This window comes from Musca domestica, unplaced genomic scaffold (assembly GCF_030504385.1).
Source record: "Musca domestica strain aabys unplaced genomic scaffold, Musca_domestica.polishedcontigs.V.1.1 29, whole genome shotgun sequence".
NCBI classification, from domain to species: Eukaryota; Metazoa; Arthropoda; class Insecta; order Diptera; family Muscidae; genus Musca; species Musca domestica.
This window is the reverse complement of record NW_026712296.1, coordinates 9,673,712-9,689,340: the sequence shown is the minus strand read 5'-3', so window position 1 is coordinate 9,689,340 and position 15,629 is coordinate 9,673,712. Positions and strand designations below refer to the sequence as shown.

The following is a 15,629-nucleotide window of genomic DNA, read 5'->3' as shown; positions in this document are numbered from 1 at the left end:
TATTTTTTACAAGATTTTTTTATTTCCCGTTTGTTCTAAAAATATAAAATGAACCTCAAAAAACGAACCAGTCGTGTTTCATGTATACCTCAAGTAAGTGTCCTGTCGATGATCTGGTTCGGTTCTTTGCATAGTTATTTATTAAATGGAGAGTAACACGATACATAAATCCCTTTACTTTTTTACGTAGTCTTTGCACGAATAGCAGCACGCTTGCCAGTAACAGCCTGGAAACCGGATTTAATACTGGCCACCGAACAACGGGAACCGCATGATTCGCACTGTAGGAAGAATATACGTGTATCTTTTTGTAGAATTGTTTCGGGGGAACGACATGTGTGGCAGGTGACATATTCCTTAATGTATCTACGGAGCACATTCTCAATCTGTTTAGGTTGAAAACGTCCCTTAATGATCAATTGTTGATTACCATCAAGAGAACCACTAGTACCCAATTCAGCCAGAAGGAAATCCAATAAATGTTTCGGCAAACGATGTAACGTTCTGGCAATATCGAGGAAATTTGCAAATGAGGTTTTCTTCGTGCCCACACGCAATACTTGTGGAGGTCTCATTACAAACTTGGGTTTTCGACCGGCAGCCATTTCGGGATTTTTATCCAATATTATGCTGAAAATGCGTTTCAAGAGTTCATCATATGTGTAATCTGCAGCAGGAGCATCGACATCTGCACCTTCGTCTGCATCCATCGACTCTCCAGTTTTTTCTTCACCCTGTGTTTCCTCGCCCTCTACTTTAGGAAGAGCACCTTCCAAATCGTCCAAATTAATGGCCTTCTTCTTCTTTTTCTTCTTCTTGCCAAAGCTTTCCAAATCCAGATTGTCATCAATTTCATTTGCTGCTGTGGCATCTTCGTTTGCTACCTCTTTTGTTTCTTCTTTTTTGGAACCATCGTCCAGACCTAATGCGGCATCCAAATCAAAGGTCTTCTTCTTCTTTTTCTTCTTCAACAAAGTGGGATCAAACTGAAAACACACATTGAAAATAAATAATTAAAAGGAGCACCACATTCTAATGCAGACATAACCTCAAAAAGTTAATATCGACTTGTATGTCCACATTTCACAAATCCTAATAATTTAGCCTGTGTACTTACATCTTCACCATCCATAATTGTAGAATTTATATTAATTTCTCTATTCAATACCTTTCAAAATATTTTATTCGATATTACTTGTTTTATTGCATCAGAAAGAAATCGCACAAACTTTGAGACTGTTTAATGTTGTGTGTGCGCGATGACTGATGACGACGACTGACATTTAGCGCATTAGGTAAATGTATGAAAAACGTAAGGTAAGCGTATCGGTGGGGTATCTACTGCAATTATGGCACAACATCCAATTATAACACAATTTGGTGTTTATACAGTATAAATTATCTTAAGTAAGATTTGTGTTTAAAGTCATTTTATATAAAATTGTATTTAAAAAGATTAAAAACATTTACCATTACTGTGATTTCGACTTACTCAGTCGACGCTTTTCAGCACACGAGAGATGCACATGTCAAACTGAAAATATCTCAGCGATATAAAATATGAAAAAAAAAAACATACTAAATGTAACAAATAAACGAATGAAAGTATTGGAAATATAACAATTTCATGAATTGTATATATTAGTCATGGTAGAAGAATATAGGTAGATGCATCAACGCTTGAGAATATTGATGTGTCAAAAATTTTGAAATGTTTTTTATCAAAATTAAGTATATTTTTAAATGTGTTGTTATTCGTCTACCATGCAACGAAGAGTATAGGTATACGCATCGACACAGCAGCTCGGACAATGAACTGTCAAACCAATTTTGGAATTGAAAATGTTGAATGAAAATTATTTAAATTTGTAAAAATTGTTGAAAAATACGAATTATAATAAACTCCGAATTACGTCGTATAAGAAAACATATAAAAATCTACTTATATTTGAAAAACATTTAAATTTTTTTTGACATATCAATGCTCTCTAGCGTTGATGCATCTACCTGTATTCTTCTGCCATGAGTGGTTGTTATAATATAAATTTTTCAACAATTTTTACAAATTACAATAAGAAATTTAAATTGAAAATGTTAAATGAAAAATTTTTCAAATTTATAAAAATTGTTGAAAAACACGTATTATAATATCCTCCGAATGTATATTTCAAAAGAAAAGTTCAAAACATGAATGAAAATTGTTAAATGAAAGATAAAATAAATCTTTGGGGAAAAAATAATTTGTTCTATTATTATTAATGCTAATTTCATGTATTTTCGTACAAATTATTATAAAAATCAACAAACAAAAAATTTGAGAAAAGGAAATATCATGGTAGAATTAAGTCATGCATTCATATGTTTACAATTTTTTTTTTTATTCATTTGACAATAAAGATGGGAACATTTTTTTATTCAGTGAAATTTGGCAAGGTAAATTACAGAAAATGCAGAAATGGATAATCTTATTTAAAATGACTTTAATTTCTTTAACCATGGGAATTATGTTACTATGAATAACGAATAGTTCCGTATGAACGGGTTAATTCGTGTACCTAATTCTGAGAGCGAATAACGTGATTGAAAGTGCAATGAATACATAGCATAAAAGTTTTACTACGACAACAGATTCTTCATATTATGATATAAAAAAATACAAATCTAGTAGATTCTGGCAGGTTTTGAAATAGAGCAAGATTTTAAGATATGGATCTCTCCAAAGCTGTAAACATGGAAGAACTAAGAAGGTAGTTATGTAATCATATGTTCATAATTAATTTAAATTTATACATTTGATATCTCATTGTCAAAATCTATATTCTTAAATACATTTTATACACACAAACTGTTTTTTGTGCATTGGAATTTGACAAAGTAAATTACAAAAAATGCAGTGCTGGGAAGTTACATTTATTTCATTGTACTATGTCTGTAAATATGAATTGATCTTTTTCTAGAACCGAAAGAATGTACAAATTTTTACTACTATAACCGATTTTCCCTTTATGATATCGAAACAAATTGCAAAAATAGTAGATTTTAGGGTCTCATTGATTTTGATATAGTAATTGAAAACCGCTAAAACTGAATGAAATGTCAAGATTTCTTTTCAAAATCTTCTTCAATATACCTATAATTTTGAATAATTCTGACAGGAAGCGGGCATAGCCTCAGGGCTGTATTCCTGCAGTTTTACGAAGCTGTTCTACCTTCTTATTGTACCATGGGTACATTGAAATAAATAAAAATTTCAAATTAGCATTCCCAGGTCTACATTTTCTGTAGTTTACCTTGTCAAACTTTAATGTATAAAAAACAGTTCTCATCTCTGATTTTGTGTGTATACAATGGATTTATGATATAGATTTTGACCACGAGATGTTGTCAAATGAATAAAAATTGTGACTTTACCTTGTTAGTTTTACCATGATGCATACGTTGTAATAAGCATTTTGAACACACACGAATTTGAATTATTTCTAAACAATTTTTTATTATTGAAAAGAATACACTTAAATAAATGAAGATGACATATTAAAAAAAAAATAAAAATCATATGGTACCATAGTCATACCATGTGAACTACTTTGGAAATTATTGTACCATGGAGAGAAATATTCACAGCTAGTTAACGCTTGCGTTTCGAAAACCACTAGAATTATTATATCCTGAAATATCGTAAGACGCATAACAACTAAATCACTATAATAGTTTGAATGGAAACAGTGCTTTGCTTAAAAGTCATAACTGCTTTACTGTAACGTATCGCTAATGGAACTGCTTATTGATTAGCAACATATATTAATCTGGCAACATCTACGATGTGTCGTCCAGCTCTAGTATTTTATTATTGTTTCTTTGGTTTTACTTTGGGCGTGCCTTCATACTGTTAGTTATTGTTTTGCATTGTTCTTTCTTTTGAAAAATGTTCTTAGAGTCTTAAAAATTAACGCAAACATGTATAAAATATTATCAATTGTCGCTTTGTTGTTTACTATTGGCAAAATACAAGGTATGTTTGTTTATGGAGTGCATATATGTACATGTTTAATATTAGGGCGTTGGTGTCTAAACCAAATGAAGCACTTTCGTTGCACCAAAATTAAATGAGGTAAAATACAAATTAAATTGTATATTTTTATTTTAGCTCAATATGATTTTACTGAACAAAGGGTGGACCATGTCATTTGGTGTACAAAGAGTGTGGAAGAACAATACAAGTGCCAAAATTTAACCTTAGCAATTGAAAGAGATCGTGCCCTTTTTGACGACGCTTTACTTAATCTGACATGTTTTAAAGCATATAGTGCGGATGAGTGTATTCATCACATTGATCGTGAAAATGCCCACATAACATCATTGGATGCTGGAGATGTTTTTACCGCAGGACGTTACAATTCATTGATACCACTTATGCAAGAAAAATTTGAAGGTGGTTTTACGAACTATCATTCGGTGGCTGTTGTTAAGTCTGGAACATTGCAGGACGTAACAAGTTTAAGAGATTTGCGTCAAAAAAAGGCTTGTTTCCCTTGGGTAGGGAGTTTGGCAGGATGGATAGTTCCTATATACACGGTATACAATTTGTGACGAATAACATGAGTCCAGCAAATATATTTATTGTTTATTCTTAATTTAGCTGCAACGAGAGGGCGGAATGGAAGTCGTTGATTGTAATAATCAGGTGAAAACCGCTGCCAATTACTTCAACAACTCTTGCGCTGTATACTCGCTAATTGATAAATATAACCCTATTGGTGATAATTCTGATAAGTATGTTTAAGCTAAGCTTTCGGAACAATGTGCCAATTGAATTGTTTCCTTCTTTTAAAGGTTGTGTACATTGTGTACCGGAAAAATTCCGGTAGGTAGATGTTCTGCGGCTGATCCCTATTTTGGTTATGATGGAGCATTCCGTTGTCTTCTAGAAGCTGGCGATGTTGCTTTCTTGCGCGATTCCACTGTTTTTGAAATGCTTGAAACACCTGAGTTTAGTAAGTACTGTATCTAAGTAGATTTATGCATATTATGTTCTTAGTTATATCAATTGTGTCTTATTATCGGATACGGATGAATTTCGGATAATCCCTCTCCCGACTAATTCAGTAGCAGGTTTAGTATTTGATTTTCAAATTTATTAATTTAAACTAACGGCTTAATTCCAATATCGTGTTAAATATTTAATGTATTACAACAGCATATTTATGCGAATAGACGGAGCAAGTAAAAACATTTTATTTAATGCATATGTTTAGTAGTGGGAAAGGTTTTTCATACCAAAATATATATTGCTTTACTAACTAATCTCAATATACAGGGTGAGATAAAAAAACTGCAACAAAGTTAAACACCATATTTTTTAATTTTTTCTTTTAAATTTTATTGAATGAAAGCAAAAAATATCGGAAATAGCATCAAATTTTAGAATAAGTTTAGATTTGTGCGAATTGGTCATCTTTGGCAGGAATTGCGGACTTCAAACGGCCAATGAAACCGTAACACGCTGTCCAAATGTTGCTATGCGGTATTTTGGCCATTCCCGGCGAAGCGCTTGCATGAGATGATCGACTCTTTGGTATTTTTTAGTGCCAACCTTGCTTTCCAAAATACTCTAGACACAATAGTCCAACGGATTGGTATCCGGAGATTTTGGTGGCCATAGTGCGTTGGAAATGAAGCGAGGAACCTCATATTGTAACCATTCTTGGGTGGCGCGTGCTGAGTGCGATGGTGCTGAGTCATGCTGTAATGTCCAAGGTCTGAGGCCAAAATGTTTCTTATTTTTTTTATTTATTCTGATGCCACGGTCGAATAATACAAGCGGAGAGCGACCATCGGATGTTATGGCGGCACACCATCACCATGGCCGGCGCTTGAGCTCTGGTGGCCAACCGAAGGTGCACATTTTCAGCTGTCCTCTTTGGCAAGTAAACACAATCATTTTGTTTGTTTACAAACTGCTGGGCAACGAATGTTTTCTCATCGGAGAAAACCAAATTCGGCAGTTCACCACTTTCGGCCAAGCGAAGCAACCCTTTAGCTCTTTTGAATCTATTTTTTTTCTAAGGAGGTGTAAGTTCTTGCACTTTTTGGAATTTTAATGGCTTTACCCAGAGCTCATTTTTCAATTTTTGCCGAATGGAATATTGCGATATGTTCAGCTCACGAGCCATTTTTCAGCCACTGCGACGGGGGTTTCGATCAAATCGCTTCTTTACTTTTCGGACCATTTCTGCTGATGTTGTTTTCATTCGCGCAGTATCACGGTAACGAGCGATGGTACGAAACAGTTTTAAATGCTGGATTTCTCTAACGACAGCCACTTGTGGCTTTCCAGCCAAATATAAAGAAATCACACTATCACACTTGAATTCCATCACGAATAACTTTTTTCCTTGGAAATTCTCACCAAAATGCTTTTGTACGCTTGAAAACAATATAATGAGCTGTCAGTGGAATAATTTTAAGAGCTGTCGGACGAATGGCATAGAAATTACAGCAGTCTGAAGTTGGTTGCAGTTTTTTCATCTCACCCTGCATATCTTTATATAAAATAAATGTAACATAAATAATATAAATTATTAAACTTCAGACTTAAGTCGTTTTCTAATTCGAATAATTAATGTGACATTATTTTGCCTCTCGACTTTATTATCACGCATTTTCATGATTTTATAATTTTTTAAATGATAAAATTTCCGAAAATAAATTCAATCGTCTATATTTCATCATTAATTTGTCTGGCAAAACCGTTTTTAACATTTCCCTCATTTTTAATTACAGAAAACATTTCACCAGAGCGTTTTGAGCTATTGTGCCGTGATGGTAGGCGCGTTCCTATTTCAGAATTTCGACAGTGCAACTGGGGACTTATACCATCCGATGCGATTGTAACATCATCAGCAAGAACATTTTTGGAAAGAAAAAAATATCAAAAGTTCTTGAAAAAAATAATTGAGCTTTATTCAGATGGCCTAAAAGAAGATCCCCAGCTACAGACAGCATTGAATGGAAACAGAGGATTTAATTACAACAACAATTACAATAATGATCGTAACAACGCGTATGACAACTTTAATTATAATTCGCAGAACTACGACCAATATAATCGCAATCGTTTTTCTAATGCTCGGAACGATCGACTGGACAGCGGTTTTACAACCGACCGAACTACAGATAATCTTAATACTTCTGTGCAATATGAGAAGTTCAACATTTTCGAATCGAAACGTTATGGAAGAACAAACTTATTATTCCAAGTAAATTGACAGTTTTTTCCATTTATCATACGTTCATCTTTAGTTTTAATAAAATCTTTACTAATTGTTTTAGGATGTTGCAAAATCTTTAGCTGTAATAAACGAAGACGATCAATCCTTCAGCAAGTATTTACAGAGCTCCATTGATTATATTTATGGATTGCGTGAATGTCCTGTACCTGCAATGACTTTATGTGTAACTTCTGATCCCGAACTTGAGAAATGCATAAAAATGAGGGTAAATATAAAAAATAATGGTATGCTATTTAAATAGTCTTTACAAATTATCCTCCACATTTTCAGATCGCCCTCAAAGCCCAAATTCTGAAGCCGGAGTTAATCTGTAAAAAAATGCATTCCCACATTAACTGTATGCAGTGGATACAATCTGGTAAAGCTGATATTGCTGTCTTTGATGCCGGAGATGTATATACTGCAGGTTTAACATATGATTTGATTCCGTTTATGTCGGAGGTTTATAACCTCGGCGAACCCGAGTACTATGTAGTAGCCGTTGCCAAGGAAGAAGATCGCGACACAGAGTTGACCTATCTAAAGGGAAAATATACTTGCCACACTGGTATAAATACGGCTGCTGGTTGGACATATCCATTGGCACATATGATTTCGAATGGTTGGATAAGACCATATGGTTGCGATTCAATAAGGGCTGCAGCTGAGTATTTCACAAAGTCGTGCATACCAGGAGCCATAAGTAATGAATATAATACCGGCGTACCTTATGACAGTATGTGTGATCTTTGCCACGGAACTAGTTATCGATATTGCCGCCGTGATGCATCGGAAGACTATTACGGTCATACTGGCGCATTTCGATGTCTGGTAGAAGGCGGTGGACATGTAGCTTTTATGAAGCATACAACTGTCATGGAGAATACAGGAGGAAAGCGTAAAGAATGGTGGGCTCGTAATGCTTTAAACGATGACTTTGAACTATTGTGCACCGATGGCAAAAGGGCTGAATTGCAGGACTATAAAAAGTGCAATTTAGGCAAGGTAAAAGCGAATGCGATTGTAACTCGGGGTGGAGTTAATTATAACGAAACTGAGATTAATGCCTACATAAATCTCCTAACTTATGCCCAGCAATTATATGGTCGTAAGAATGTCGATGCTTTTAGTTTCAGCATGTTTTCATCGCCAATAAACTACTACGATCTTATCTTCCAAGATGCGACGCGACAATTGAAAGTTATTCCTCCAAATCAGAGACGTTATGATATTTATTTGGGAAGTGATTTTATGCGGGCCAGGCGTATTACCGATTGTCATGCTGGTTCCATGAAAATATCAACCTCATTCCCTATGATACTGTTTTTAACGGCATCATTAATTTATTTAGTAAGAATCTCTTTTTAAACACATTCATATCAACTTAGAGTGAAACCAAACATTCCAAACAAATTAACATTAAGTCGAACGATATTTACAAAGCTCGAATTGTTTTTAGGTACAAACTCATTGACTTTATATAGCACAACATATTTTAAAACTACAATTACGTAAAAACATAGATATACATAAAATTACAAAATGTATTTTATATACAAGTGCCTTTAAGAAAAACTTTTATAAAAGCAAGCAATTCCGTCCATTTTTGTGTTTGTTTAACATTTTCAAATAAATATAGAAATTTATACAATTTATTTAAATGTGTTTTTATGCTCTGCATAGAAGTTTGCAACTTCACAATGTATTAGTTCCTGGGTCGATCATGTGTTAAACAGTTCATGATGTTTTGATGAGATAAGTCGATCTAGATATATGTTGTGTCCGCTAATTTATCTTTGTCTATATGAAATCATTCTACAAGTCGCAATTAAAGTCCGAAGATTGCATGGGATTGGTGTCAGATTCTCACATTGGATTTTGAAGTGTGTGTGCCCGTGTGCGAAAACTAGGAAAATGTTTTAAACTTTGAATGTAATAAAGTTTAAAATCTAAATTGGTAATTCCTAGACGCCATAATTTTTTCTTAAAGAGCAGACTATTTTGATTTTTATTAATTCGAAAATACACATTCATATTTCAAATCGATATTTAAAAATGTCATTGAAAATGTCATTGTCATAGTCCTGAGTACTACGCCACATGGTAAAATAATTACAATGTAGGACAATATGATTAAAAAAACACAACCCTGAATCCAGAGTATTGTAGCTTCAAATTCACAAATAACAAATGCAACAAGTTGTTTTTTTATTTGACATTTTTCTCGCAATATTGTTATTTGGGAAGAGAATCGCGATCAATACGATTGAATTTATTTATATGTATATAATATGGTTTTAAGTTTCAATAAAATTCAACAATTTTTGAAATTATTTTTTTATTCAAAGCAATAAATACATAAGAAAAAAATGTATTTAGGTGATTGTTATGCCCTACCTTGTCGTTAAAATGTTCAAAATACCGAATATCGGAAGTTACCGTTATATGGGAACTATACGATAATGAGAAGGGACTTGGTCCATTTACGAACTTAACTCGCCTACTGGCGAAATACACATGTGTGCAAAATTTTAGGCTTCTATTTCAATTCGTATGAAAGATACAGACAGATTAAATTGTCTTAGAATTTTACCCTGATCCAAATTTGCAGGGTCGATCATGAATATTTCGACGAGTTACAAACGGAATGACGAAGCTAATATACCATTCATAGAATTGTATTCGTAGCCCCAATAGGTACTTAAGCCAAGATTTCTCTCAAACTTTACTCTTACGACATTCATTAAACTTTTGTAAAAATGTATGTGTTACACTTTTAAACTGTAACGGAATGGAATGACAATTTTTATAGAGTACTAGCTGAACCCGGTGCGCTTCGCCACCCCTTTTGACTTTATATGCATTCAAAATTTTGTTTACGAATATATGTTGGTTCAAAAAAAAAAAATATTGCACTACTTTAATGCGTAAATATACAAAACCATTAGAAACACGGTAACATGACATACATAAACGAAGGGTTCGACCTTCGGATTTATTTATTTCATAGCAAATACCAAGCGTGCAGGAAACTGCAATTTTTTGAAGTTAAGTGGCATTTCTATTGCAATTAGTGAATTCGAGATAGCAACATACTTCCCCGTAATAAGCGTATTTCAAATTAATAGTTGTGTTGCTTTTCAGTGTTAGCCTAAGGCGTTGTGGGCCAATCGTTCTTATTAAAATCATTTCCCAATCTGATCCGATTTAAATATAATTTTAAAAAATTTACTTTTACACCAAATTCCGCCACAACTTTCATATTTCATTGAAATTGGTGCGTCAAATATGTGAAATCGGCCGAGAATATATATATGGGAGCTATATCCAAATCTTAACTAACTTCCAATTAATTGATCACATTTATTATTATAACCACTTTCCGCCACACAATCTGAATTTCCTTGGAATCGGTCATATATATCGTGTTTGGTTCATAACATGTATGAAGTCGGCCGAAATATATATATTAGCTATACCCAAACCTCAACCGATTTCAATATAATTTGGCAATTTTTTTCTGGTGCTAGATTTCGTCTCTCTCGCTTTGGGTGCATCAAATATGTTAAATCAGCGGAAAATATATTTGGGAGCTATATCCAAATCTGAACCGATTTTAATATAATTTGACTAATTTTTTTCTAATCAAAATCCCATCACATATTCCAAATTTTTTTGGAATCGAATGTACATATCGTGTATGGTGCGTAAAATACATGAAATCGGTCGAAAATATATATGAGAGCTATATCCAAATCTGAACCGATTTCAATATAATTTGTCAAACGTATATTCGTTTTAATTTCCGCTTCACATTCCAAATTTCATTGAAATTAGAGATACATAGCGTGTTTGGTGCATCAAATACATGAAATCGGTCGAAAATATATATGGGAGCTATATCCAAATCTAAACCGATTTCAGTATAATTTGACAAATTCATTTTTGCTCCCAATTTCGTTACTTATTTTAAATTTCATTAAAATTGGACATACATATTGTGTTTGGTGAACCGAATCTGAACCGATTTCAATATAATTTGATAAATTTATTTTCGGATCAAATCCCGTTAAACATTCCAAATTTCATTGGAATCGAACATTAATATCGTGTTTAAAGCATCAAATGAACGAAATCGGTCGAAAATATATATGGAAGCTATATCCAAATCTGAACCGATTTCAATATAATTTGATAAATTTATTTTCGGATCAAATACCGTTAAACGTTCCAAATTTCATTGGAATCGAACATTCATATCGTGTTTGAGGCATCAAATGAACGAAATCGGTCGAAAATATATATGGGAGCTATATCCAAATCTGAACCGATTTCAATATAATTTGACAAATTTATTTTCGGATTAAATCCCGTCACACATTCCAAATTTCATTGGAATCGAACATTCATATTGTGTTTGAGGCATCAAATGAACGAAATCGGTCGAAAATATATATGGGAGCTATACCCAAATCTGAACCGATTACAATATAATTTGGCAAACTTATTTTTGTTCCAAATTCCGTTACGTATTCCAAATTTGGAGACTGTATCTTCAACCAATCAATAGATATGTGCATATAAAATCTAAATTTTTGGGAGGTACCTCCGATTCTGATGCTATATCTCCAGTTCCAAGTGGAAATTCAAAAATGTATATAGCCTATGTTACTTTCAGGCGATGTTGCAGCATATATGGAAATTTTCAGGAAAATCTATTCAGCGGTTTTCAAGTCCATAAATTACAAACAAACAAACAAACAAACAAACAAACAAACATACAAACATTTTCCTCTTTTATAGATATAGAAAAGTAGTCCCCAATGCACAGTGGTCGAGGTCGTATGGGAACAGCGGCCAAAAATACTTTCAGTGCACATATCAATATGAATCTTTGGTTATGGTACCTTGATGGGATAAAAATAAAAAATGTGACAAAATGGATATGGTCGATGCATGTTTTGGCATGGTCCCCTTACAACGTACCTCCCGAATAAGGGTTGTTTGTCCAATTCTTGTCACATTTCTACACCAGATTGTAATGTGATTTGATATTTTACGTTCTAAGGAGTTAAAAAATAATCTTACTGAAAATTATTTGGAACGGTCCGCCTTTACCTGCGGGTCCCCCTGTAGAGATACCTCTAAAAATAGAAGTAATTGTTTATATAAATCAATTCCAAATTTGATTTTTGTAAACAAAATAAAATAACAATTCAATATGAAATTAAATCAAAGTTAAATTTTGCACAAATAATTTGTTTGACCCAAGGCCCGATTGAAATTGTAGATAATCGGTCAAAATTTAGATATAGCTCCCATGGCTTGTTTGTTCGGGATACCGTAGTATTTTGTTGTTGCAAAATGGTCAGGCTTATCCCTTTATTGTTGTTTTTATAAAAACAACGTTTGTTTATTAGTGGAGAACGATGGTAATGTTTACCAGGGGGTAAGGCAGGGAATACCTAGGTTTCGGAAAGAGCCACCAATCCTCATCAGTTCCCTTGTTTTTTGTCTGGGATATTCTCCCCAGAAGTTATTTTAAAAATAACTTCTATGACAAAAAACATTTTTTACCCAAGTGACGAGATCGTAAGCTCAATAGAAGAGGAACCAAAGAATTAAATAAAACTAAAATTCTCTTGGAAAGTCTTCTAAATCTTACAACCGCACTTATAAACATTTTCATCTTTCTCCACTTGTTATGCTTTCGTTCAGCCTGAACGAAGTAGCATAACCATGTAAGTTGGTTTTGTAGACAAGGCACGGTCGACGAAGGGGTTTTTGTTGTAACAGACAAAACCAACTTACATGGTTATGCTACTTCGTTCAGGCTGAACGAAAGCATAACAAGTGGAGAAAGATGAAAATGTTTATAAGTGCGGTTGTAAGATTTAGAAGACTTTCCAAGAGAATTTTAGTTTTATTTAATTCTTTGGTTCCTCTTCTATTGAGCTTACGATCTCGTCACTTGGGTAAAAAATGTTTTTTGTCATAGAAGTTATTTTTAAAATAACTTCTGGGGAGAATATCCCAGACAAAAAACAAGGGAACTGATGAGGATTGGTGGCTCTTTCCGAAACCTAGGTATTCCCTGCCTTACCCCCTGGTAAACATTACCATCGTTCTCCACTAATAAACAAACGTTGTTTTTATAAAAACAACAATAAAGGGATAAGCCTGACCATTTTGCAACAACAATATAGCTCCCATATATATTTTCATCCAATTTGCCTTATATTGTGCACCAAACTTGTATCAGCCCAAATAGTATGGAATATACGTGCGACCAGAACTCTGTAACAACCATATTTGGGGAAATATATCAAATATAACTCAGAAATACCCTTGCTAAATTTTATCGAGATCGGTTAATATTTGGATATGGCTCCCATATATATCTTCGTCCGATTTGCTTTTTATTGTGCACCAAACGTGTAATATTAGCCCAAATGGAATGGAATTTGGTACTTACGGCCAAATTGAGCCTGGAAACCAGTATGTCAAATTTGGTGGAAATCGATTCAGATATAGCTATAGCTCCCATACATATTGTTCATCCGATTTGTTGAATTTGCTCTGCATAGCCGTAATGTGGACTCCGTAGTAACGATATTCGGGGAAATATATCAAATACAGCTCAGAAATACCTTTGTCAAATTTTATCGAGTTCGGTTCAGATTTAGATATGGCTCTCATATATATCTATCCGATTTCAAGATAATTCTGCACCAAATGGATAATACAAGCCCGAATTGAAAAGGCGCAAACGTCTCGACAAATTTAGTAGAAATCGATTCAGAGGAGGATATTCCTCCCATATATTAGTTCCTTTGGACTTTTTATTATTACTATAATCATATGATTTAATTCTTACAAATTCCCCATTAAAAACTTTATTTGTTATGTAAGGCTCTACTAAATATGCAAAGTGGTGTAGGGTAACATGAAGTCGGCTCCGCCCAACTTTAAGACTTTCTTTACTGGTTATTGTTTGGTAACGTTCGCTGTCCCGTTATAAAAGGGTCAGAGCTCAGAAGAAGACGGTTAATATGATCTGTGTTTGTTGAAACACGAGACTTTTTTCGGGTATGATTTAGTCGAAACTTTTTTATATCTTTGTTTCTAGACTCCACGGCCTCCTCCTATAATTATCTAATCTATACAATGACAAATTTCTAAAGTCGGGTGCATGTATTAAAGTTTTATGAACTGTGGGTGGAAGATAGTGCCATGGATATCTATTTGTTAACTTTTTAGCAGTTTCCAGTGCAATGGCCTTACATTTTTCAGCATTAATCAGAAGACAATGCTCGCAACATTATTGAACACCCCTCAATTACATCCTTATCAATCCCAAGCAACAAAAACATATTCTATGTCACTAGCACCATAGAACTGACAAAATTGCAGCGAAGTCACTTCAGTATATTGGGCATAACATACAAATCTGACAAAATCTGAAAGTTAAATTAGCACTTTTAAAATCTTAGGGCCATTACTAATGGCGTGAAAAGAATCACATTGCAGGATTCAGGGGGGAAAACAATTAAAACTTTACCTGAAATCCAATTTTATTTTCAAAATTAATTTTAAAGGCAACTCAGATCACTCACATCTTCTATATTATACACAACTACTAAACACACAAATTACTGCACTAAAAATAAGTCAATACCTTGCTTTTCAATAATAATGCCAAGATTTGTCGTTTTAAAATGTATTTAATTTTGTAATACAGTTCTATTTTTACTCCAATTTTTCACTGATCCCACTGAAAAAAGCAAATACCTACATTTTCTCTTTTTTGATGCTATTCTCGAAGTGGGCCGTTAGAATGAAGTCAAGATAATTATGTTTTCTAAAAAGCTTAACCTCTTAAGAGTTCAGGTGTACACATTTGACAATGAATATCTGATTTTCATTTTTTGAATTTTGGCCAATGGCAGCGACCACTGTGCAATGGTATAATTAACTTATTATCTAAAATTTGTCAACATATTCCCGTCGTCCTCAAAACAGCCTATTTTTCAATCAGCTGATGTTCCTGGATAATTTTTATTGAGTTAATTTTTCTACTAAGATTTTGCAAAACTTTCAGTAAGCCAACTTTCAGATGATATGTTCTCTTTAATCGCGCTTAATTACGGGACATTTGGGCTATAGAACAAAATTTTGTAATATTTTGTTCAAATTATTGCAATACATTGCGTTATCGTGAACACCTAATGTAAACAAGACAATAGGAATGCAACTCTGTTTACGTTACACATTGATGATTAACAGAACGAATAACGTGACATTCATCGTTTATATTTAGCAACGCCCACCAAACTCCGTGTTCCTTTGTTATTTGAC

At 33.6% G+C, this 15,629-nt stretch overlaps 2 protein-coding genes across 2 annotated transcripts; one reads left to right on the top strand and one right to left on the bottom strand.

Annotated features, from left to right (window-relative positions):
- LOC101887450 (eukaryotic translation initiation factor 2 subunit 2) lies at positions 1 to 1,278 on the bottom strand. Its single transcript, XM_005181649.4, has 2 exons — positions 1,118 to 1,278; positions 1 to 986 (listed from the first exon to the last, which is right to left on the bottom strand). Exons 1-2 carry the CDS (start codon positions 1,130 to 1,132, stop codon positions 183 to 185), a joined length of 819 nt encoding a protein of 272 aa, XP_005181706.1. The 5' UTR covers positions 1,133 to 1,278; the 3' UTR covers positions 1 to 182.
- Positions 1,279 to 3,842: 2,564 nt separating this feature from the next.
- Positions 3,843 to 8,926, top strand: LOC101887282 (transferrin 2). Its single transcript, XM_005181648.4, has 7 exons — positions 3,843 to 4,012; positions 4,148 to 4,575; positions 4,640 to 4,773; positions 4,834 to 4,994; positions 6,784 to 7,259; positions 7,333 to 7,497; positions 7,563 to 8,926. Exons 1-7 carry the CDS (start codon positions 3,958 to 3,960, stop codon positions 8,637 to 8,639), a joined length of 2,496 nt encoding a protein of 831 aa, XP_005181705.1. The 5' UTR covers positions 3,843 to 3,957; the 3' UTR covers positions 8,640 to 8,926.
- The last annotated feature ends 6,703 nt before the right edge of the window (positions 8,927 to 15,629 follow it).